The sequence below is a fragment of the Tamandua tetradactyla genome, chromosome 10, assembly GCF_023851605.1.
Source record: "Tamandua tetradactyla isolate mTamTet1 chromosome 10, mTamTet1.pri, whole genome shotgun sequence".
NCBI lineage: Eukaryota > Metazoa > Chordata > Mammalia > Pilosa > Myrmecophagidae > Tamandua > Tamandua tetradactyla.
In genome coordinates this window covers 26,666,463-26,692,060 of record NC_135336.1, presented here as the reverse complement: position 1 = coordinate 26,692,060, position 25,598 = coordinate 26,666,463, and the positions used below count along the sequence as shown (strand labels likewise).

The 25,598-nt window shown below is 41.5% G+C and overlaps 1 protein-coding gene and 1 pseudogene across 2 annotated transcripts in view; one reads left to right on the top strand and one right to left on the bottom strand.

Annotated features, from left to right (window-relative positions):
* The window catches only part of ARHGAP31 (Rho GTPase activating protein 31), a 123,637-nt gene that overhangs the window by 72,131 nt on the left and 25,908 nt on the right, over positions 1–25,598 (top strand). The window contains exons 4-9 of one of the 2 annotated variants that reach the window (XM_077118241.1): positions 8,529–8,611; positions 9,611–9,718; positions 11,268–11,410; positions 16,374–16,569; positions 18,597–18,721; positions 25,387–25,449. In XM_077118241.1, coding sequence (XP_076974356.1) covers positions 8,529–8,611; positions 9,611–9,718; positions 11,268–11,410; positions 16,374–16,569; positions 18,597–18,721; positions 25,387–25,449 — 718 coding nt within the window. Of the gene's footprint in view, positions 1–8,528; positions 8,612–9,610; positions 9,719–11,267; positions 11,411–16,370; positions 16,570–18,596; positions 18,722–25,386; positions 25,450–25,598 lie in introns of both variants that reach the window. The other variant, XM_077118240.1, reaches the window with a different exon arrangement.
* On the bottom strand, positions 1,037–1,317 carry LOC143648362 (HIG1 domain family member 1A, mitochondrial pseudogene; annotated as a pseudogene).

Here is a 25,598-nt window from a genome sequence, read left to right as displayed (position 1 = left end):
TTACAGAGAGAATAAACAAATACTCTGCACATTTAAAGTCCTCACTTGCTTTTGGATTGGCACTTTAAATACATACCTCTACTTCAAGATGACATTTTAAAGTTATTCTAATATCAGCAGCAGAAATATAATTCTGCAATTATAAAAGAGCTAAACTGGAACCCATAATTATTCTCATGCTTATTTATAAGCGTGATTCTAAAATAAATGCTACGTCTAAGCGGCACTTTTACCAGGGTTTTTAGGTTTATTTTAAACACACATACATTTTCAGTTGGGGGGAAGATTACAATTTTATATTCCATGCACTCTTCTAAAAGAGTTCTTTAAGCGTCAGCCAACCCTAGAAACCAAAATACTAGACCAGTCCAGAAAGCAGGCAAAAAAATTTTAAATTAATTGGGGTAAATAGCACTATCACATAACAACCAAAAAATGTGATATTCTACAACAATTGGAAGTACTTCAGGGTTGGCCTGCTGTCTTTCTTTTTTGTATGCTAGGTGGTGGGGGTCACATTTCACTGTTTTTCCATGTGAGTATCCCGTTATTGAGGCACAGTTTGTTTGTTTGTTTGGGTTTTTTTTGTTTGTTTGCTTGCTTGTTTGTTTGTTTTGGGGGAAATGCATGGGCCGGGAATCAAACCCGGGTCTCCCACATGGCAGGTGAGAGAGAATACTACTACTGAACTACCCTAGCACACCCCTCCCCCACCCCACTACTGTCTTTTTTTAAGAACTAATTTCATTATAAGAGTTTAAGAATGTGGACATTTTACCATTATCAAGGATAATTTGAATGACATGTTTCTTTTGTGCTAACTTGACTTCTCTGAATGAACTAGTTAGTGAACTGGTCACCAGTAATTTGGTCACCAGGTAAATCAAGCCTGAAAGAAAGGAAGCTGGTATTCAAAATACTGTGTTATTGTCTGAGCCTACTCAAATTACTTATTTTCAGCATATCCGTGTAACCGTAGTTTGAGACATCTAACACAGCAAATACCACACACAGGACGTAGGCAGTGCCTCTTCTTCTAAAGCTTAGGTTTCGCCCAGTATCCCCGATACGTGGAACAGCCCATGCCAAGAGTCGCTGCTCTGACTGCAAAGCCATGGCTGCCACACGCTTGTGAGTTAGGTGAACGGACATTGTTGTATTTGCCCTGCTCTTCAGTTTGTATAATCCAAATGCAGCAATTGCTGCAAAACCTGCCAACCCAGTGGGGACAAACGGTTCCTCTTAAGCTTTTCGGATAAGTTTAGATCCCTTATCATCATCATAAGAAGATAGAGAAACATCTGTGTAGGGTGACATCATGATTGGTTAAACAATCTTCCACTATTGATGACACCCTTAAACTCCCACCGGCTCCTGCCCCCAGCTCGTACGTCTCATAGCATCACTTTTTTTGTTTGTTTGTTTTTAGGCAACTGAATTGCTCTATTTTTATTTCCCCTTTAAAAGTTTTTTAACATTTTTTATTAATTTAAAAAATTTTTTAAAATATGACAACAAAGAAACACAAACATTCTTAACATATAATCATTCCGTTCTGCATATATAATCAGTAATTCACACTATCATCACATAGTTGCATATTCATCATCATGATCATTTCTTAGAACATTCATAGCATCACTTTTGAAAATTATGGAATGAGACATATCATCATGTTAATAAACTGAATCTAATTTCTTTGAACTAGTATCTCATTCTGGCATATTTGGGGAGCAGATAGAAACTTTTGCCTAGAAACTTCAGAAATATAGTTTCTTGCTAGATCCTGTTTATAGGCTCAGAATGAAATACACATTGGCTCTACCCCCTCCTGATCCCTGACAGTGCTAATCATTTTGTTTTTCATGACAACAGGAAAATACCAAGGCAACATTACGTCAGCTTGTCATCACACTTGAAAGAAATTTGATATTGCTTTGAAGCATAGTCTATTGACACTAAATAATAAAATAGGAGTGTTTTGTTATAACAATTGGCTTCTCTACTGATAGGACCTAGTGAGATTAACTATGTTGAAAAATTTGTCATTTAATAGATGCATTTGTAACCATAGTAAAAATTATAATAATATAAGCAAGCTATCTTCAGGACATGGAAATAGCTGGTACTTTGTCATACATTCTTTTTTTTTCACATGGGCAGGCTCTGAGAATTGAACCCAGGTCTCTGGTATGGCAGGCGAGAATTCTGCCATTGAGCCACCATTGCATTGCCCTGTCGTACATTCTTAAAATGATTTATTTAAACCCACTTGCATAGCTAAAGTAGAAAAATATCTCAAGGAAACAATATTAATAATAGAATTAGAAAAATAGTAACAGAATAATATTTTTAATGAGAAGAGCTGACTTTTGTTGAGTGCTAATTATATGATAAACCCATTAAGTATTTTATTTCGTGTAATTTTCAAAATACTCTGTGAAGTAGGTTTTATTGTTTCTGTTTTGCAGATAGGTAAGTTGATGCTCAGAGAGACTCTTGCCTGGAGTCATACGGCTGCTGTGTGGATGTAAAAGTTCATAATTCTATCTTATAGCTACCACACTATTTAAAATAGAGGTAACAGCCCTGAAACAGGTTCAGATATTCCAACTTAGATGAGATAAAGAAAGCATCCCAAACTACTGAAGAAACGATAAACAGTGTTAGGAAAATTGGCTATCTAATCGGCAGGGGAGAATCAAGTTACATCCTTAACATTTAGTGGCTCTCAGGATGGAGAGAAGCTTTCTAACCATAAAAGCAAAGGGGAGAAAATGTCACAAAGACAAGTTTTAAAAATTGGACCACGTATAAATTATTTTTTCTATATAAAAAAATACATGAACAAATTAAAAGGCAAATGACCAACTATAAAGAAATATTTGCAATAGAGGCAATGGGGTTAATATTCCTTAAATATATAGAACTCCTACATATCAGTAACTTAAAAACTCATAACACCTCACTAAATAAATGATCAGAGAAACTCAATGGGCAGCTCATAGAAAAAGAAATAGAATGAACTAAAAGTTCTAAGTACATTAGAATAATAAATTAACAAATTAAAGCAACAATGTTTTGGCGTTACTATTTAGTGCTATTGACCTTGTGATAAGACCGGATCTTTTATACTTTGGACGTGTAAATTGATTGGGTCATCTGTGAAAATCATTTGAAGTTATCAAGAGCCCTTTAGTACTTATACTCTTTAATCCAGTAATTCTGTTTCTAAGACTCCATTCTAAGGGAACATTCAGATGTGCACCCAAATGATTAATGTATGTTCATTGCAATATTATTTATGATATCAAAATTTTGGAGAATATTTACATGTCTAACAATAAGGAATGGTTTAAATAAATTATAGTAAAGCTATTGCTTGCAATACTGTACTGTGGTGAAAAGTCATATTTTTATGGGTGTTACTGGCTACAATGTAAAATTCAATGGAAAAAAGCAGGATATGCAACTAAATATAAAATGATGTCTATATTCATATTTGGTAATGAGAAGCCTGGGGAGACTGCTTCTTTTATTCTTCATGTGTAAGTAGGTTAAGAGTGTTATTTCTAGCCAGTAGAATAACTGCTAATTATTTCCCTGCAGATTCCATATTTTAAAGTTGGACACATCTATTCATTTTCTGTGGCTGCTGTAACAAATTAACATAACCTTGGTGGCTTAAAATAATACAGCTTCATTCCCTCATGGTTCTGGAGGCCGGAAGTCTGAAATCAGTTCCACTAGGCCAAAATCAAGGTTACAGGCAGGCCGACGCTCCCGCCGGAGGATGTAACCGAGAATCCATTCTTTGCCTCTTCCAGCTTCTGGTGGTGGCTGCCAGCTTTCTCTGACCTGCAGCCTCATTTTTTTTTTTTCTTTTTATATGGGCAGGTCCCAGGTAATTGAACCTGGGACTCCGGCGGAACGCTGCCAGTGAGCCACGGTGGCCTGCCCTGCAGCCTCATTTTTACTTTTGGACTCTTTGGTCACATTGCCTTCTCTTCCCCTGTCTGTGTCAAATCTCTGCCTCCCTCTTATAAGAATACAATTGCATTTAGGGTCTACCTGGATAATCCAGGATAAGCCCCCCATCTGAAAATCCTTCATCACATCCACAAAGATTTCCTCAATTGGGTAACACCTACAGGCTCCAGGAATTAGGTCCCATATCTTTACAGGCCATTTTTCAACCTATGATAATAAATTTTACTTTAATCAGCAAAATGAATTCGTTGGAGGAAAAATTTAATTTTCGTCAGATTTATCCAGAAAAAATTATTACACCCCAAAATAGAGAAAAGTTATTGATTTGGGATTTTCAGACAAGGCAGTTTAGAGAGGTGTTAAGTTGTATACTAAATTTCTATCAAAGCTATTTATCTATCAGTCTTGTTCACTAAACGTAAGCTTCCCAAGATTAGAAACTGTGTATATTCAGTAAACTGTATTTATTATTTCTTCTCCTGTTATTCAACTAGTGGAAAATGCTGTAACAGATACTTAGTCAATGTTTGCTGATGGGTTTTGTTGACCCACACACATCATTTGAAATGTCACTTTGGACGGACAACTGTAGCCTGCAAAGTTAACAGGCAAAGACGGGCTGGCTGTGAGCTAGAGATGCCTCCCAAGTGGACGCGCCCCTTGGACCAACTTTCCCGGTTTGCTGGGACTCTCCCAATTTTGCACTGCAAGTCTCACCTCCTGGGAAACTCCTCAATCTCAGTTAAAGTGAGATGTTTGCTCACCCTGCCAGGAGCTCCAAATTGAGGGGAGCTGCCACGGCAAGGCTGGTGTTTTCTCATGACAGAGGAATGGTTCTGGGATATACTGTCCTGAGAGTGTGGCCCAAATGTGGCTATTTAGTATCTGCAAATGCAGAGCAAACATTGACTCATTCACTTACTCATTTCCTCCAACAAATGTTTATTGGGCACCCAGCAGGCACAGTGCTAGATGCTGGGAACTTAATAGTAAACAAGACCGATAAAATCCTTGCTTTGTTGAATCTTACTTCTTAATGGAAGAGATCGATGATAAAGAAACTTAAATCGTAGTTTTAGAATAAAAGTTGCTACAATGCATTATTTGGAAAAATAATGTCCAGGGGAGAGAATGATGGGATTGCTGTTGTAGGTAACATAATCGGAGGTCTCTCTATGAGGTGACATTTGAACAGAGAGACACAAGGATGAAGTGAGGGAACAAACTGGGGAAAATATCTTGGGGGAGAGGGTGACAAGAAGAAAAAGCAGATGCAAAGTCCTAGCTGGTAACATGCCAAAAGCCCTAGTTAAGGAGCAGGCAGAGACCACCGTGGCTGGTGTGGAACAAGCAGAGAGAGAAATGGTGGGAGATGGTGTGTGGAAGTCACAGACGAGACCGATCACGTGGTCCTTTGTGTGCAGGCCTCCCGTGTGTAACAAAGATGTATCCGTATACGGACTGTCTGGAAGGACACAGCAATTGACTCTGGAGGCACACCACTGCCTCAGCAGTTGAAGGAAGACTTAATTTCCCTCTGTATATTTTTTTGGATGCTTTGCATTAAAAAAAAATATATATATATCTATATATATATCTATATATATATGTATATATCGTGTGCATGAATTAGTTTAAAATTAATAGCTTAAAATCATTTAAAATACTGAAAATAAGTTTAATATAATTTAAAAGTAATTAACAAAATTAAAAGCAGAGATTGGGTCTGCAGCTAGAGTACAGTCGGAAAGGAGAGCAGCGGGTTGTTTGTGGGGGGATCACCCTGGTGGAGGGGCTGGGGGGCAGCGAGCCTGCAGGTGGAGGCGGTGGTGGCATTCAGGTGAACAGAGAAACCCAGAGTCGGAGACCCACCCGAGGGAGTGAAAGAACAGAGTTCTCGGAGGGCACGAGACTGTTCTTAGTGATAATGAATAGGAAAGAAAACATAGTCACAGATTCGTTCTAGATCTCGTAGGCTTTAACCATGAGCCAGATTGGCCTGGCTAATGCTGAGGGTCATTCTCTTTCAGGCAAAAAATTGAGGTGGACAAGCTTTCAGCTCCCCTCGCCCAGGCAGCCGGAGGTGGATTCTGCCTTTCTAATGGAGGGACATAGGAAATAACTAAAAATGAGTTGGCAGTACCGGCCCCACAAGGAGAAAAGCAAGGATCTAGGAGGACTTGGAATAGAATTAGAGGTGGGATGGGGAGAGGCTGTAAATAAAGGAAATAAAAACCAGTCCCAAGTGGGACCTGCAGACATTAGAGGGTGAGCCTGCTCCCCGGCTCAGAGAACAGTGATGACTAACAGCTTCCTAAAATATTAAAGGAGATTTCCATGAGGTCTATTAAATTGACCTGCACGTTTATGCCCCAGACACATTTTTTTTAAAGCGGCAAATCTTTTTTGGAGGGAGATGGAGACGGTCCATCCCCCCACCCCTCTTCCCGGGCCAGAATGAGAAGGGTCCACCCTGCACCCTGCTGCTGCTCTGTCCCTTCGAGCATCTCCCTCCGCTTCCCTTTCCAGGTCTTCCCGCCTTGAGAGCCAGGGCCCACTCCACGATTCTGTCTTCTAAACAGCAGATCCAGAGAAGAGAGAGGAGCTGTCGGGGCACCTACTCCCAGCCGCATCTTATATGTCCTGCAGGCCTCTGTGCAGCGCTGGCTGCAGCAGGGATCTTGCTCCCCCTGGCTCTGCTTCCAGGTCCACCAGGAGACCTGGTTGTGACTAGGACACACCAGGTCCCGCATTTCTCTCCACCTCTGCTTAGGAAACTAAGCCTAAAGCTTTCTGATTAGAGAATTTTATTGCCTTTAAAAACCGTGGGCCCCTGCATGTATGTTTTACTTCAATTAAATTTAAAAGATTAAAAAAAAAAGAAAGAAAGAAGAACTTGGAGGAGGAAGTCCTGGCATGACGTCCCATGTACGGAAACAGGGAGTGGTTAAATAAGGGAGCAAGGGTGCCTGTGCTCCAGGCACAGTCCTAGGCACTGGGGACTCGGCACATTCCTACACTTTCTGAACTTATCTTCTAGCAAGGGAGAGAGACAATGAACAACCAGCCCAACTGATAAGTACATTAAATTGTATATTTAATGGTGATGAGTGTCACAGAAAAAAAGTAAAGATGAGTGAGGAGGCTTGGGAGCTCTGGACTAGGGCAGAACCTTGGAGATTTCCTCTAAGTTATAACAGAAAGGAATAAACAAACAGCAAATGTGGCTTAAGAATAAAGACTGGCAAACAGAAGATGCCCAATAAAGTTAATTCCCTTCCACTTTGCTGTGCCTAAACTTTCTCATTCATGAGAACTTGAACTTCAGCATTTACACCCAGCAAGCAAATAACAGCTGAGGACTGAGCAAAGGGGAATGCTTTCAGGAAACCATCGCCACTTGGGATCTTATTTTTGGTTATATTGGCAAGAGCAGTATTTACAAAATTGAGGAATATATTTTACAATTGATTTCATTATGCAAAAATGTAAAAGTAAATTTCCAGTAGGAGGAGGAAATACAAGACTGTGTAAGTCACACGTGCCTGTGAATTCAAGATCACGAGGATGGAGTGACCAGCAGAGTCCTTTTAAAACTAGGTTGCATGGGTGTATACCTAGGGATACATTCATTGAGTTGTGGCTTAAGATTTGTGCATTTTTAATGTATGCTAAATGTATTAAAAAGAAAGATGTTATCACAGTTGACATTGAACTTAGGTACCCATGTGATGCTAGCAATTCAGAAGTCCACTCGCTGCTCTGGGAGGGGGTACTTGAGCCTGGGCACAGGCAAGATGGGCTTTCAGGACAAGGTCATAGGGCTGGGTTTGGGAGAACCTGTCCAGGGATGTCTGCATTGTACAGAAACCCTGGGCAGGTGGGAGGTGGGCGAGGGCCAGTTGGATACTGCAGCCTTTACTGCTGCTCCTGCCTCTCTCAGAGGGCCCTGGGCCAATGGAGAGACAAAATATCCACCCAGAAAATAACCAGAGAGCAAGTCCAGGCAAGGCCACGGGGTCACAAGGACAAAGCTCTTATCCCTGCTGAGGAAGGCACGTTTTTCCTGCTTCCTGGCATCTACGACAGGCAGTAGCTGAGTCCGCGAGGTCATGGAATCGTCACAAACTACAGGGAGAAGGACTAGCTGACTAAACATGGGGCCACCCTGTAATCTCCGACCCACCCTGTCTCTCTTGCTGTCTGAGTGTGAGTCTCTGTGACTCTCCCTGCTACTCAAGACACACCCGATTCTATACATTCTTTATTAGATACCACACAACCTTCTGAGGATGCACAGAGCCCTGTGCTAGCTTCACGTCCCCATGTGCACACTGTTAGACACATCACGTTGGGAACCCTTGGGCATTTTAGTTGTTTGCTTGTGTCTTTAATAGAAAACCATGCCTCTTGGAAGCGCGATCTCTAGGTACTTGTTGTGAGGTGGGGGTACCAGGGCCCTAAGTTATACGAGCATCTGAAGGTGGACATCCACCCCCTCCAGCACTCACTGAGCTGCCCCGTGTTCTTCCCCGCAGGAGGCAGTGTCCCATTGCCCAGAAGAAGACCAACTGGCCCGAATCCAAAATGTTATCCAGGAGCTCCCTCCATCCCATTATAGGTAAGACTCTTCGGTAAAATCGATTTGCGGCTGATTGTGAAGTAATACTGAAGGTGCAGACAGGCATTATAAAAGGGAGCAAATCCAGTGGCAATGTCTTTCCTGGGGCATTTTGATGTTGACAAATAGGTCACTGATGTCTGAGGGTCCAGGGACATTGATGGGAAGGGGGCAGCCCAACTTCAGGTCACTTACAGACCACTCCTCCTAGTCCCACAGGAAGCTTCGTTCCAATCTTACAAGCCATCCTCAAGGAACCACCCTGTGGTGCTTGGCTCTTACCCAGATCTGTGGCAGAACAAAATCTATGGAAATCAGGGTAGCTTTTAAACAGGGTTTGACTGTAGTTCTGGAGCTCTTGAGTGTTTGGTTGATTGATTTCTCTAGCTGCAAATTCAGCACTATCCCTTCTGTCATCCCCATCCTTTCGTTTCATTCTCACAAGTTTACCCCTCATTTACACGTTTCCAGAGTTCCCTACCTCTGCCCTTCTTACCCAAGCAGGAAGATTTTAGTGTGATCTAAGAAATAACTTCCTTGCAATAATAGATATTATTCATCAATGAAACAAGCACCCGTAGAAGTACCAAGCTTTCTGTTAGCTGGAAGCATTCATGAAAGAGCCTAGATGAGAGCCTGTTTCAAGACTACATGGAGGCAATTCTACCCCCAGTGAAAGTGGGGAGAAGTGGCCTCTAAGGCCCCAAGGGCTCTGAGTGTGGTAATTCCCTCATCTGTCTCAGGCGGATCTTCCTTGGGCTTCAGAAGGCTTCCGGCGAAGCCACCCTCCTCCCCCACACTGGGCCACTGTGCTGAGGGACAAGAAAAAACTTACTCTCATCAATAGCATCTTGACATCTTCTGACGGTCCTCAAAAATTCATGGGACAGCTGTATTTGGAGGCTTTCATAAATCCACACTTAGAAATTAACCCCAGACATCAGGCTTCACACAGGTTCTGAAGTTTCTTACTTTGTCAAAACAAATGTAATATTACAGGACCTTGGAATACCTGATCCGACACCTGGCCCACATTGCTTCCTTCAGCAACAGAACCAACATGCACGCCAGAAACCTGGCTCTGGTATGGGCGCCCAACCTCCTCAGGTAATGTCACATCCTCACCTTCTCTTTGCCCCAGGGCCAGTCCATGGATTGACACGAAGATGGGTTCCTTAAAATGGAGAACCCATTAAAACAAGCCTGTAGCTCAGTGGTCATTTTGAGTATGTATGAAGTAAAGGTGATTTTAATAGCTGAAGCTGTTTGCCTGTTAATCTGGAGATTCTGAGTTCCAAAGACATTTTCTGGCCACAACTGGAATATGGCTAAAGTTATGGGTCTTGTGTTACAGTTTCTTTAAAAAGCCTCTCTTGTCCTTGGGGCTTATTGGTTCTTAGTTTTCATAGGATCACAGCTGGCCATAACTTGAAACAGCTGCTTCATATGACTTCCTAACTGATGACTGCCTCCATAGAACACGTGGGTGGGTACGGGAGGAGAACCTATGAAGAAAAAAAATTAATTCCTATTTATTCACTAATTTGATATTTATATATTTGCAATAAGAGATGCCCATATATGATGACTAGTAAATGTTTTAATATGTTCAGTGCTGGGCTTCACAGCCTGTCCAGAGTCCCTTTGTAAAAAATATATATATAGTTAAAACATTCTACAGATAAGCAGAGAAGCTAAGCCCACCTATAGTTATGCCTAACAGTCACCTCTGGAGGACTTCTTTTGTTACTCAGATGTGCCTTCTCTATCTCTAAACTCAACTCTGCAATTAAAATCTTACTCTCCCCTCTACGTGGGAGATTCCCTGACCATGTGCAATATGACTCCCAGGAATGAGCCAGGGCCTGGCACGGTGGGACTGACAATGTCTTTTTGACCAAAAGGGGAAAAAAGTGTAACAAAATAAAGCATCAGTGGCTAAGAGACTTCAAATAGAGTAAAAGGGCTATTCTGGAAGCTCCTCTTAAACAAGTTTCAGCTAGATATCGCTATTTACCATGGTTTGACAAACCCAACCAAACCCTAAAGAACACCTAGTACTTTATCTGAGATTTGACAAAAGTTTCATGCACATTGATTACTTTCCAGAAACCTACAACCTCCAAATGGATTCCTAGGCCAGTTAAATCCTGAAACCCAGAGGGGCCAGCCTCTCCAAAAACATCAATTAGTTCCATCCCCCCTATCCCATATTATCAACAGCTCTTTAAAACATGAAAAAGTTAGAGTGGGCATAGCCCAAATACCCCTAAAGACTGGAAGAAAGATTAAAGAAGAAGGTGATGTTATAACAGAGAAAACAGAATTTAACAAATGAGTATGACTGCTAAATCATTGATATTTCTTTTAGTATCCAGTGTCTTGGAGCAGCTACAAGTAAAAACCTAAAATTGTGGAATTATAATCCATACCAAACTCTGAAATCTGTTCAATAACTATTTGTTACAATGTACTTTGAAATTTATTGTTTTATATATATATATTTCACAATTTAAAAATGTTAAAAAAAATTTTTTACAGATAACAAACTGTATCTTTAGGAGATGGGGGCTTATACAAAAGGTGCACTGTTTCCCCTGACTGCTTCAGGTTGTAGGGCAGAGTTGCTCCTTGAATGTATTTCTTCATGCTTTAGGTCTAAAGAAATCGAAGCCACTGGTTGCAATGGAGATGCAGCCTTCCTTGCGGTCCGGGTCCAGCAGGTGGTGATCGAGTTCATCTTGAACCATGTGGATCAAATCTTTAACAACGGTGCATCAGGGTCCCTGGAGAACAATGGTAATGGCTCTCCCTGGCACACACTCACCAGCCTATCCTTTCTTGCCCTCATCACAGTCCCCAAGAATAAGTTAGGGTGGGCTTGGTTCTGGCTCCGATTGTTGGCAGAACTTGTGCCTGACCACCCTGTGTCAATGTCTGTGGGTCATGTGTGTGTGTGTGTATTGCAAAGGTATAGTGTGTTTGTGTGTGGTTTTCGCATGCTCTGATCACTTGCGTACATGGGCCTATCTAGTGAATGTGGTGTGGTGAACTAGAATAATGTTCTGTTGGTTGGTTCTGATGTGTTGTGTTTTTTTGGCTTTTAAAAAGGGTGATGTATTAAGTTGCTAGTTTACAGTTCTAAGACTGTGAAAGTGTCCAAATTAAAGCAAGTCTATAGAAATATCCAATGTAAGGCATCCAGGGAAAGATACCTTGGATCAGGAAGGCCAATGAAGTTCAGGGTTTCTCTCTCAACTGGAAAAGCACATGGCGAACATGGTGACACCTGCTAGTTTTCTCTACAGGCTTCTTGTTTCCTGAAGCTTCTCTGGGGGCATATTCCTTCTTCATCTCCAAAGGTCTCTGACTGCATGGGCTCTCATGGTTCTCGTGGCTCTCTTACTCTCAAGCTTTTTCCAAAATCTCTGATGTGTTCTTAAACTCTTTGAATTATTTTCCAGAAGCACTGGCAACATTCCTTTCCATATTATTAGATTCTGTTTTTATTTTCTGTATGATATTTCAGAAGATCCTTATGCCTACGTATTGAAGTCTTAAGTGAATGAGTTAAATGACAGTGCGTTCATGCACATATGTATGTTCAGAATGCCTGCCTTTCACAAGCATTCATTGAAAGTGTTTGCTTTGTTCCATCCTGCACTGGATGCATGCAGAGATGAGTCTGTGTTTGTACAAGGTCGTGTGTGTGCAGAGACTAGTTAGCACTGAAATCCACTGTAGCCATGTTGATGAGGAAGGTAAAGTTATTTCAGGCTGAATGTTATGTGGATACAAGGTTTGATTTTCTAATCCTGTAGATCTCATTTTGACTCAGTGACATAATGAACCCTATGAGTGAACTGGTTTATGCCACATGAATCCATGTGAGCCTAATTTGTAAAAACCAGAAGTCCAGTTGGTCAAGAAGCCTGGTAACTATTTTGTATATGACAGTGATTCTCTAATGGTAGCATCATCAAAATCACCTAATGGACTTGTTAAAACACACATTAGTAGCCCTCATCCCTAAAATCTGTGATTCAGTAGGTCTGGAATGCAACTGGTAATTTGCATTTTTAGCAAGTTTCTAGGTAATGCTGATGCACTGGAATGGGGTCCATAATTGGAGGACTACTGGTGTGTGAGAACTGTATCTGGACAATATTTGTGTTACGTGATCAAAGCATTCTTTTCTAGTTCAGCTAATATATTTGAAAAAGCCTAATATAATCATCAGAATAATCTATTGCAATTAACATCACATGCCAATTCCTGGTATAATTGTCCCCACTCCTGTCCTGTCCAATATGTATTTCTGATCTTTCTTTTTATCTTTATTTTAACTCTCCCATGGTAGACATATTTTTTTATGGTAAGCTATAGCAAATTCTTTTTGGAAATAAATGAAGCATAATATGCATTCATTTGTTCTTCCTTTTGCACCAAGAAATAATTTATTTGAGACTCTCACTGTGCCAGGAACGATTCCAAGCATTTCACGTATATCACCTAATTGATTTATCATAACAACCATTAAGTTGTTATCCACCTTACCTTATAAACACAGTACCTAAGAACCAGAAAAGCATAGTAACTGCCCCAAATCACACAGCTAGTAACAGGTGGAACTGAATGTTGAACCCAAACCTTTCAGCAATCATTTTTTTCTTACTCTAGGCTGCCTCTGTGAGGAAAAATAACTGGAAAAGACAGCAAAATATAAAAAACATTGTGGAGAATGAATAACTTTTGGGAAATGATTTTCCAGACAGCAAATCTTATCCATGATTGATAGTTTTAAGGTTGTTCTTAATTCCAACCTGGAAATGCTTGTCCTTTATGGAAACATTGCTTTAATCCTGTCTTGTCATGCATGTTGAGTCCATTTTACTCTTGAACTTTTAGCTTTTATCTCCTATACTTACCAGTGAAAGGCATTTCATTTAAAGGTTCTTGTTATGAATTCTTACTGACTATGGTAAAGTACCAACCACACTTAATGTTTACATAAAATAGAGTAAGTTACGCTCTCTGGAATTTTAGGTTTGAATACTTCTATTTCAAACTGGAAATATTCTAGAAGTCATGTACTCCAATACCTGTATTTGATAGATGAAAGCACTGAGGCCAGAGAGAATGTGATAAGCCCAAGAGTTACTAAAGAATAAGTATGTGCTGAGCACCTCCTATGTGCCAAGCACTTTCTAGATAGTGGGGACATATCACTGAGCAAAACTGCAAAGACCCTTCTCTGAAGATCCTGCCTGGTACAGAGCTATGATCTGGTTGGGAAGACAGGAAGTAAGTCCATATGTGAATGCATTATCACTTCAAAGACAATAAATACCATGAAGCAAACAGAATAGAGTTATGAGATGATGAGTGACATGGGGGTGTTATTTTGCAATAGCATGGTCCTGGTCACTGAGGAAGTGACCTTTGAACTGAGACCTCAATGACAGGGGGGACCAGTCGTGCGACCATCTGGGGGATGAGTGTCCCAAGCACAGAGAACAGGAAGTGCAAAAGCTGTGAAGTGGAAATGGCTCAAGGTATTGCAAAAAGCGGGTCAGTGTGGTTAGAGCCAATGCGATCTCCAAAGTGGGGTGCTCCACGTTAGTATGTTCCAAAGACAATGTGTATGGGTTTGGAAGAAACTGTTAGCATTTCTTTCCAAATTCATTTTTAGCTTATCCTTTGTAATCTTTTTTTTTTGTATACTATAATACATATATACAATGATACATGTGTATAATTTATAAAGGTCATAATATGTATAGGAAAGTAGAAGCAAAAATTTTTACTGTACATTTTTTAGATCACTGGGTCAGGGGGCAAAGAAGAGAAGGAAAGCAGATGAAAAGTCCTTATAGATCATGCAAAGAGTTTGGTTTGTTCTCAGTGCAGTGGGAAGTTGGAGGACTTTAAGTTGGGGAGTGTATGAGCTGAGCATTCTGGCTGCTGTGAATGAAAAGACAACAATGTTGAAAGGAGGGAAACGCGTTCAGGAGCTCTGGCAGAAACCCAGGTGGGAAATCCTAATAGACCTGGACTCAGGAATTAGAAGTGGAAAGAAGGAAAGTGGCTGGATTCGGGATATATTTTAGAGTACAGTCACAGAACTTGCTTATAGGCTGGATGTGGGGGAAAGGGGTTGCTCTGGAGAAAGGAATGAATAAAAAAATAACTATTCCAGCTTTTTGGCTTAAGCAACTGGGTGGTGAGTGGGGCCATTTACTGGCCTGGAGAAGACTGGAGGAGGCATCTGTTTGGAACTGAGAAGCACAAATCAACAGCTCTGTTGTAAATGTAATGTTAGAGGTATCTATTAAACATCTAAGTAGAGATGAAGAGAAGACCTTAAGATACAGGAGTCTGAAACTAAGAAGAGAAGTGGGTGCTAAACCTAAGTCTCCTGATTCCACAGTTTATGTTCTTCCTGTTTTTCCAGTTGCTCTCAGAATGATTTAATTTTTTAAGCAAATAATTAAATAACAGTCTTAAATACTCTATAATCTATGACAAATATTGACAGTAAATTAAATTCAGATATTTTTAACTTCCTTTGGGCTGTCCAAAACAACACTGAAAAGCTTTCAGGATCCCAGGATATAATTAATTGCAGTCTGGCTGAATGACTGCCAGGCTGGCCTTTCCTGCAAACACCCCATTGTCACATACTGTTTCTGTTTTCTCCAAGGCCGCTTTTCAGTGGCTTTATTTACCAGAGAGGGTCAAGCTCTGCAAAGAGAATTAGTGCCATCATGCTGCCTTTTAAAAACAAGGGAAATCCTATACCAAAAATGATTTCTTAGTGTTAGTTGGTCCAAGTTTTCCTTGAGTCTCTTCACACCTTATGAGGTCACAGGAGATTGGCAAAATTGCCAAAGATTAAATAGAGGCAAATTTAGACTCCTATTTTACTTAGATTAGGGATTCTCTACCTTAGCCCTATTGACATTTAGGGAGTCTGTTCTGTGCATTGTAAGATGTTTAGCAGCATCTCTGGCTGGTCTCTACTCACAAGATGACAACCAAAAATGTGTTCAGAGGCTGCCAAATGACCCCTGGGGCAGGGGTGGTGGTGGGTCAAAATTACCCCCAGTTGAAAAACTGACTTGGAGAATAGCATCAACCCTGGACACTGCTCTGTCAGCATCACTTTCTTTCTGACAAAAAAATACTGTAGAATAGGAAAGGATTAGCTTGTACGCACTGGACAATGCCTGGTAGTGAGGAAAAAGCCACTTATCTTTTAGGGAAGATTGTAGGCTGTGAAATCTTTTTGCCGCAGAGAGACAAGCCTGGGAGGGCCAAGGGAAGTAGAGGCCCCAACCTCTGTGTCCTCCAGCTGGGGCGAGGAAGGGCCATCTCCTGCTAAATGAGGCTATCTCAAAATGTGGCTGGACATACATTCCCAACTGGCCAAAGCACCAGGCAGAGCTTTCAGGGTGAAGACCCACTGCTGCTATCTGGCTCACAGTCAGTGCTGAATAAATGTTGTGTGAGGGAATGAATGAATGGTTCCTCTCTGAAAAATACAGAAAGCACAGGTTACCTCCTGAAGCCCCTGTGTGCCCTCTGGCTGGTCTGGTGGGGGGAGTTGTCAATTTCCCTCAGCCTCAGCCCAGGACCCACCATGACCCAAGCAAAGGCAGGAAGTTGAATGGAGGGGCCGAGGATGGGGAATCGGGCTGGGCTGGTGCCGAGGCCTCCTTCCAGGACTGACTTCTCGCTTGTTCTCAATCACACACAGAAGACCGGCCTATGATGAAGAGCCTGACCTTGCCCGCCCTCTCCCTGCCCATGAAGTTGGTGAGCCTCGAGGAGGCACAGGCCCGCAGCCTGGCCACTAGCCATCCCTCTCGGAAGGAACGGAGGGAGAATAGCCTGCCTGAGATCGTCCCACCCATGGGCACCCTCTTCCACACAGTCCTGGAGGTACCAGACAACAAGTAAGTGGCATCCTTGCAAATTCTGGGAGATGCCTGGGTGGAGGGATATAGTGTCAGGGCCAGGATGGCAGCATGGGTTGGGGGGTTGGGGGGTTGGGGTCTGGAATGGGGTATAAGAAAACACTCCAGAAGAGAAGGGAGCTCTCTCACACCAGCAGTTGATCCCAAGGTACCCTCTTCCACACTGCCCCAAAGCTAGCAAAACCCCCTCCCTCCTACCAGAGACCCTTAGCACCATGATGGGGATGGGTTCTAGGGCCACGAGTCATGAATAAAATCCCTTTCTCTCTAATTTAGACAAAATAAGCTTGAAGTTTTCAAAAGGAAGTTTACTCAAAAACTTGGCCCCCTCCCTCCATCGTCCTCTCCCAGGTGACCTTACAAAAGGCATCATGATGAATCTCTTGACAGAGGACAAGGTGACAAATAGTGCCGCCACTTTAGGCTGAGAACTCTGGATGGGCAGCAATTAGGGGCAGGCATCCCTGGCTTTCTTTCCTCTTCTCAAACCTGTCAGAGCCCTCCCTCCCCTCTAAAAACAAACCAAACGTCTTCATTCATGGAATATTTTCTTTCCTCATGTCTCTCTCTCACTTCCTCCATTGCAATCCCATCTTTACTCCACTCCCCTACCATAGAAGGAGATGATAGCATTTGAAGCAGGAAGCCTAATTCTAGGCAGACAGGCGGAAAGGGGCTGAAAGGCAGTCTTTGCAATGGGGGAATGTCACTGTTCAGTCAGTGAAAAGAGGTCTGGAAACAGGCCCTTATGACCTTTTGTCCGTGTTCCCTAAGAAGGCAGTGCTGTTTCCCTAGGGGGAGTGCGGGAAAAGGGTTGTCATGATGCACAACTGCAGGGTGCCTATATACTATGGGAGAGGCACACTGGAGTCCACCTGGCGAGGAATCCCTTCATCTGCTGAATACCTGGGTCATGCTCCCATGACTGAGCCCCACTGCTCCTCTCCCAAAATCCATGGAGAATAAAACTTCTAGCCAGGGACTGGGGAGAAACATGCCTCGGACGGATCATCAAGTGCATTTTCTCTGGGCCTTCAACAACACCTGGGGTGCATCATACCCAAAGATATGCCGCTCTGCAAAAGATACCCCAAAGCCAACTACTTAAAATAAAGCCAGGACCAGAAGAAACCACTTACGGTCAACCTCTGACTGATCATAAAAAACATGTGGAGCTTCAGCTCTGGAATGTTCTAAGGAGGCCCCTTGGTCCCTTGCAAGTGAAAAGGTCCTTGGTGGACATGCACATTACAGACCTTCATCCTGGAACTTCATGAGGTCCCGTGGCAGGGCCCAGCCAAGGCAGGGCCTGGCCTCTGTGGTGACCCCTGGTGGTGCCAGGCTCTCCTGCACCGTTCCCAGCCAGTTTAGCTTCCTGGTTCCCCTTCTACTGAATCAGCCTATTGTGAGGCAGCAGAGAGTGAGGGGCAAAGCCGGAGACATGAACCGCTGCATTTCTCAGCAGTGCGTGTTGAATACACCCAGCAGAATACACATCTCCCTCCCCCGACCTGCTCCTCTTCATCTCTCAGGAGCACCCACCAATGAATAGAAACAGGCCAGAGTTCTTTTCCAGGCCTTGTACAGTCCAGGAAAGTCTTCACCAGCTCTTTTGTCGGTGATGTTCAGACTACAGTTTTTAGTGCCTAATCCTATAAAATATAGGACTAATGTGCTTATCAGAATTCCCTCAAAGAACTGCATGGTTGCTTGTGACCCCTGAGTGCTTTGTGTGCTCCCCAGCCCTGCCTCTAACAGCATGCCTCTGCCCCCTACCCTGGGGGATATGGTCCCTTGCTCTGACACATGACAGTCTAGCTCGGTCATTTAGGGCACCCCCAGACAGGGTGATAGTCAGGCCCAACTTGGATGTTAGAGAGGAATTCCATGAAATGTCAGAGCCATTTGTAACTAAGAATATGTTTGGGATATTCTTTCTCAATTCAAAAGTCCCACTGAAATGATTAGTTATCAATCTAATGCCTTATGGCTTGACTTTTTCTTAGAAGAAAGCTCTCCAGTAAATCCAAGAAGTGGAAGTCAATATTTAACCTGGGACGCTCTGGATCAGACTCCAAATCAAAGCTGAGTAGAAATGGGAGTGTATTTGTAAGAGGTCAGAGGCTCTCAGGTAAGAATAAGCATGAATTGTAGTTTATAATCTTTTTATCCTAGTCTTTGGTTTGATCACCTCAAATTCATTAGCCCTGAAATGAGAACTTAGAAATTAAGTAGAAGGTCTTTTCTTCTTCCTTCCTTCCTTTCTTCCTCTCTCTCTCTCTTTTCTTTTTCTTTTATTTTTTAAACTTTTTTTTATTGTATGATATAACATATATACAAAGCAAAGAAATAAAAAAGCAATAGGTTTCAAAGCATTCTTCAAAAAGTGTTTACAGGACAGATCCCAGTTTGTCATGGGCTACCATACAATCTTCTCATATTTTTCCTTTTAGCTGCTCCAGAATATAGGAGGCTAGAGGACTTAAATACTTTTTTATCATCACAATTGACTTTTTTTTCCTTCTTTTTTTGTGAACAATAATAACATATATACAAAAAAGCTGTACATTTCCAAGCACAGCACCACAATTAGTTGTAGAACATATTTCAGACTTTGACATGGGTTACAATTTCACAATTTTAGATTTTTACTTCTAGCTACTCTAAAATACTGGAGACTAAAGGAGATATCAGTTTAATGATTCAGCAATCATATTCATTTGTTAAGCCGTATCTTCTGTGTATAATTCCACTATCACCTTTGATCTTTCCATCCCTCTCTTTAGGGGTGTTTGGGCTATGGCCATTCTAACAGTTTCATATTGGAAGGGTCTGTCACAAATGTGGGGTAGGAAAATGGAACTATCTGATGTTCTGGGGAGGCTGGGCTAGGTTTCAGGACTTATCTAGACCAGAGACCCATCTGAAGGTTGTAGGTTTCTGGCAAGTTACTCTAGTACCTGGACCCCTTGTGGAATCTTATAAATTGCCCTAAGTTTTATTTAGGATTGGTCTTTCCTTTTTATTTTGAAATCATTTTATATTTACAAAAAAGCTGCAAAAATAGTACATGGAGAACCCATACACCCTTCACGCAGCTTCTCCTAATGTTAACATCTTGCATAATCATAGCACAATTATCAAAGTCAGAAAATCAGTCTTGATACAATACTGTTAACTAATTTACAGATCTTATTAAAATTTTAACAGTTGTCCCATAAAAAATATCCTTTTGAAGGTCCAGGGTCCAATCCAGGAATCCATGTTACCTGTTATATCTCCTAATCTCCATTAATCTAGGACAATTTCTCAGTATTTCTCTGTCTTTCATGACTTTGACACTTTAAAGAGTGTCGGCCATTATTTTTGTAGAATATCCCTCTTTGGGTTTGTCAGATGTTTCCTTATGGTTAGATTGAAGTCATGCATTTTTGCATGGAAATGATGTTTAGCCCATCTCAGTGCAACATATCGGGAGGTACATGATTTCAATATCTTATTTTTGGTGACGTTAACTTCGATCACTTGGTGAAAGTTGTGTATACAAGGTTTTGCCACTGCAAAGTTTCTATTTTTTTCCTTTGAAATTGCAAATATCCTGCTTCTCATACATTTGTGTATGAACATTAGCATCCATTGATGGTTCTTGCTTGGAACAGTTACTACTGTAGTATTTGCAAATGGTGATTATCTATTTCCATTGTTCTTCCACATTCATTAACTAGAATTCTACTGTAAGGAATAGCTGTCTCTTATCCCCAAGGGTCATGATTTTAAATAGAAATCCTGCACTGTTGGACTTATTTCTGACAAATGAATAGGAATTGATGCAAAAAAGAATTGAGGGACTCACTATGTAATGGGGAATATAACCCACCCAGGTGAATATTGTGGTAGGTAAAGGAAGACGAAGGAAATTTTGTCACAATGGTCTTTAATGTTATAGATGGAAAGTATAATAAAATGGAGCAATAGTTATAAAAATGAGTTATGAAAGGTAAAAGCAATGACCAACCATGGTTTGATAAAAGAAAAGAGTAACGAAAGACAATTTAGGGGACAAGTGAAGAATATACTGATATAGAGTGAACATTAGATGATAGTAAAGAATTGTAAATTTTCCTAGTGTGCTAATGGTTTAGTTTCCTAGGACTGCCATAACAAAGTGCCACAAATTGGATGGCTTAAAACAGAAATTTAGTATGCCCTCATTTTGCTTTGCCTAATTCCATCTGTAACAACCCTATTTCCAAATAAGATCACATTCTGAGGTACTGAGGATTAAAGACTTCAACATAAGTGTTTGGGGGACATAATCCAATTCATATCACATGCTGCAGTTGAAATCGTTAAGGATGAAGTGTCAAAATAGTCACACTCAATTTCAAATGATTCAGCAAAATATAGATAGGTAGATAAATACAGATGTAGACAAATATCTGCAAAATATTTGGCAAAATGTTAGCAATTGTTGAAACTAGGTAATAGGTTTAGAGGTCTCCAACTTTTCTGGATGTTTGAAAATTTTAATAATAAGAATTTTGAAGGGAAATTGGAGAATTGGGATGCTTATATTTAATTACTAAAGGGAAAATGAGAGAAACTATTTTAAGAACTTCTCTTGGGCCCAGGGAAAAGTGGTCAAAGTTCCTTGCCATTGAATCCCAAGGATCAGAAAGCACAGAGACTAGGAATCTTCCCAATTGCCTGTCAGTGTAATGAGGGATGTCACAGGTGTTGTGATTTCAATGATGGAGGCTGTAAGTAATAGAAAATCCAATTTGGTTGACTTACACAACGAGGGAATATAGGGCAGGCTTCATGGGATAGTTTAATACAATGGCTCTGTCTCTGTTTCTCTGTGTTTTTGTCTACTGTGTCCTCTTCTGTGGGTCAGCTTCATCCCTAGACTGGCTTCCTTTGCTGTGGCAAAATGACTACAGTAGTTCTAGGCCTTAACTTTGAATATCAGTATGTCCGGATGGAGAAAGAACATCATTTCTGGTGACTTGCTCCCACCAGCAGGGACCTGGCTTTCGCAGAAGCCCCCAGCAAACTCCTGTCATGTCTCAGTAGCCTTAACTGAGGAACGGGGACCACTTATCGCTAAGAGAGTCCCTTGTGCTGACTGCCTTGGGCCTAGGTTCCAATCTCTGTTTTATGAGAAACGGAATTACCACTCAGATGCATACAAGAAGTACAAGGCTCTGTGAAGGGGAGAGGAGAGAAGAGGATTCTTTATAGGCATCTATAAAACTCACAATTTGGGGAAACACATCTTTCACAAAATGGAAAGAGCCCAAATGAAGAGGGCAGGTTGCCAGAGGTAATGGTAGATCAGATACAAATCAGAAATTAGGATCATCTCTGCCTGGCAAGAAGAAACTCTTGATCTAATAATAAGAGATTTGCACATCAAAGAGAACACTTCAGGCTGTGTGATTGTGAAAACGACTGTGTGATTGTGAAAACCTTATGTCTGATCCTCCTTTTATCTACCTTATCAACAGACAAGTAAAACATATGGAATAAAAATAAATAATAGGGGAAACAAATGTTAAAATAAATTTAGATTGAAATGCTAGTGATCAATGAAAGGGAGGGGTAAGGGGTATGGTATGCATGAATTTTTCTCTGTTGTCTTTTTATTTCTTTTTCTGCATTGATGCAAATGTTCTAAGAAATGATCATGATGATGAATATGCAATTATGTGATGATATTGTGAATTACTGGTTATATATGTGGAACGGAATGATCAAAAGTTAAGAACGTTTATGTTTATTTGTTCTTTATGTATTTTTTTAATTTTAAAAACTAATAAAAAATAAATTTAAAAAAGAGAGAGAACTTCAGTTACAGACTTGGTGGTACAGTGAAAGAGGTTCACCAAGTGATGAGAAGTCAAAAACAGAATAAAAAAAGAAGGAAAATGAAATAAATGAGTCGCCTTGATTTTTGACTTGGGAGGATTTCCACCCCCATGTGATTTCGGAAGGAGCAAGTCCAAGGTGCTGGGTCAAACGGTGGTAAAGTCACAGATAACACAGGATGTCCCGGCCAGGGCTGCTCACAATCGCCCATGAGTGGTTCACACCCACGGCAATCTGGTCTCAGGCAGTTTGGGATGGGTTCTGAGCATTAGTGATTTTTTGTTGTTGGTGGTGGCATGGGCAAGCTCGGGGATCGAACCTGGGTCTCTGGCACAGCAAGCGAGAATTCTGCCACTGAACCATCGTAGCTCTGCCCTAAGTATTGGTGATTTTTGAAAAGCTTCCCATGTGATTCTATGTGGCCGGGGTTGAAAAGTGCTGGTCTACGATCTTCTGAGCAAACTAATCAGAGATAGAGCACCGCGCCAGTTGCATTTTGATGGAAAGAACCGTCAGTGTCAATACAAGTGGTTCCCTAATGGCTGCCTTTCACCCGAAGAGTGTCGCTGAAACCCTAGAAACCAAAGACCAGCAGACCTTACAATCATAACTCAAGTGGAGCCGATAATTAAGGCAAGGCCAGGTAGCCCTGCAACATAATCCACCCCCCCAAGCAAGGCAGCATGGTCTCTGTAAGTGGCACACGGGCTTGCTATTTGTTGAATTATTCATGTGGAAAAAAGGGAGTTGGTAGATTGATATATGTAAATAGTTTTTTAACTCTTTAAGTAAACTCTGAAATTAAAGCCATTTTAAAAATTTATGCATCATGAACAATTATTGGGTGGGCTGTTTTTGGTAAGTGGGTAGGAGGGTATTCAGCCAATATTTGGAAAATTGAAGAGAGATAAAAAAGGATCAGAAAAAGTGGGGAATTGACTGGTGGAAGATGCATACACTGTGAAACCTCCCAGAGACAAATATTTAAGTGGATTCAATAAAACTTTGTATATTATCAAACAGAAAGAGTTCAGGAAACTCTCCCAAATAAATTATTCTGAGCAGAGAAATCCCAAAGCCATAGGGATAAGCTAAAAGAGGGTACTCAAGGACCCAAAGGCTACCAGAAAAGCAGTGGGTGCAAACTCCATGAGGCCAAGCCAAGGTTGCAGACAGAAAAATATAATCTAAGTATAGGGACTTAAGCTCTTAGTCACTATTCAGAAAAGGTCCAGGGACTCCTTGGGAACTGGTCCCTAAAACAGTAGCTCTAAGGTTCTGCTCTAGCCACGCAGGCCATAAGGGGCTGCATTGACCCCAAAGGCACACAGTGATGCCCCCCCTCCCCACGGAACTACTGCCCACCCTCTGGGGCACTCAGGGTCACCTGTCATTGCCTTTCAAGACAGACACATGAAAACTGAAAAAGTCCAGAAATGCAGGGAAAAAAAGGCCCAGAAAACAAAGACCAAAAGTTTGTCTCAGGACCCATGAATGAAGGGGCATAAACTGGGTAGTTTTAGGATAATAAATCAATTTGGAAATTTGTGGAAACCACAGACTTTTACCAGATAAGAATTCTACCTTCGTATTGGAAGCAAGGGCCATAGAAGGCGATTTCTACCATCTCCAAAGGCCTGAGGGGAGATGGCTGTGTCTTCCCACAGCTCTGTGCGGCCAGGAATAAACCCAGAGCTGTGAGGACCAAGGACCTCTTTCAGAGCCTCCCAGAAGAAGAGGATTTGGTTGTAGAAGGAAAAATGGGGAAACAGAAAGAGGAGCAAAATAATTGAGTTGTTGTCTAATTTGAGTTAGACTCGCCTCTGGCTGCTGCTTGTTGAACCATCTCCTCTGTTTCCTTTGTTGCTGAGCTTGATCTTCCCTAAACCACAAGAGTTACTTTCTATTGAACGCTTAGTCTATTTCAATTTAGTTCCACCTGATCATTTTGTAGACATTACTCACTTAATCCTCAAACAGCTGCATTTTGCCTCATTTTACATGTGAGAGAACTGAAGCTTGGAGAAGTTAAGCTGCTTGTCTGAGGTCACACAGCCCCAAAGTGGCAGATTTGGGATTCAAACTCACATCTGTCTGAATTCAGAGTTGCCTTAAAGGCCACTGGTCCTGGGTCTCCTGCTAAGTTCCCAAATTGCCCTCTTTCCCCTCCTAGAAGGAACTGCCTTCCAGCCACTTCAGTTCCCCAAGGAGAGATATTTCTCAAAGTGGCTCATACTGTGCCTGAAATAATAAATTTTTGCTTATTCAAACCTTCTGCTGTTTAAAAACTTGCTAGGGTGGCTTACAAAGATGCGTAACATACACCAGGTATGTAGTAGGTGTTTAATAAAGCACCTGGTTTGTATATGCTCGAGGTGAAGTTGGTGGGGGAGAACCAACTGGAGAACCAACAGTCTGCAGACTTGAAGGAGCAGAACTGCAATGGGGAGAAAGGTGGCTGCAGATCCCCTTGGTCTTCTCACCTGTTGTATCAGATTTCCAGGTGCTGAAAAGATGGCCCACAGCCAAGGAGCCTGCTCTCTGGCCTGCCAAACAGGAGAGGTTGCCTGGAGCCCCATGATTCCACCCTGTGGGTTCATCCTCGAATGCTTTCTGTGCAATAAAATTGGGCTCAGGGTTCCTCATTTAGGATGATAGCTATTTGACAGAATTGCTATTTACCTTTTCTCAGAAATGTTCTTGTCAAAATTTTGATCTACAAATGCTCTGTTTTTATGAGGGCAGTCCCAATAAGAAAGCAGAAACACATAAGATAAGGTAGAGGAATGTTTTCCAAGGGGATAAATTATTATTTGAAAAACTTTCCTAAAGAACTTGCTTTTGTGTATTTAAAGCCTGGCCTATTATTCTGAATGCTCCCTCTTGATACATATTCATCAGAGATGTTTTTTCTTTTTTCTTTAGTGGAAAAGGCTGCTATCCGACCAGCTAAAAGCATGGATTCGTTGTGCTCAGTGCCTGTGGAAGGTGAGAATTTATAATCACTTTCTGAACTGGGAATTACAACTGGGAAATTGGGTCTCACCCAGACCTGCTTTTATACACGGCCATGCCTGCTCATCTCCAATCATGATCATGCACAATCACAGTCCCAAATCCCTCCCTGACCTTTCCAG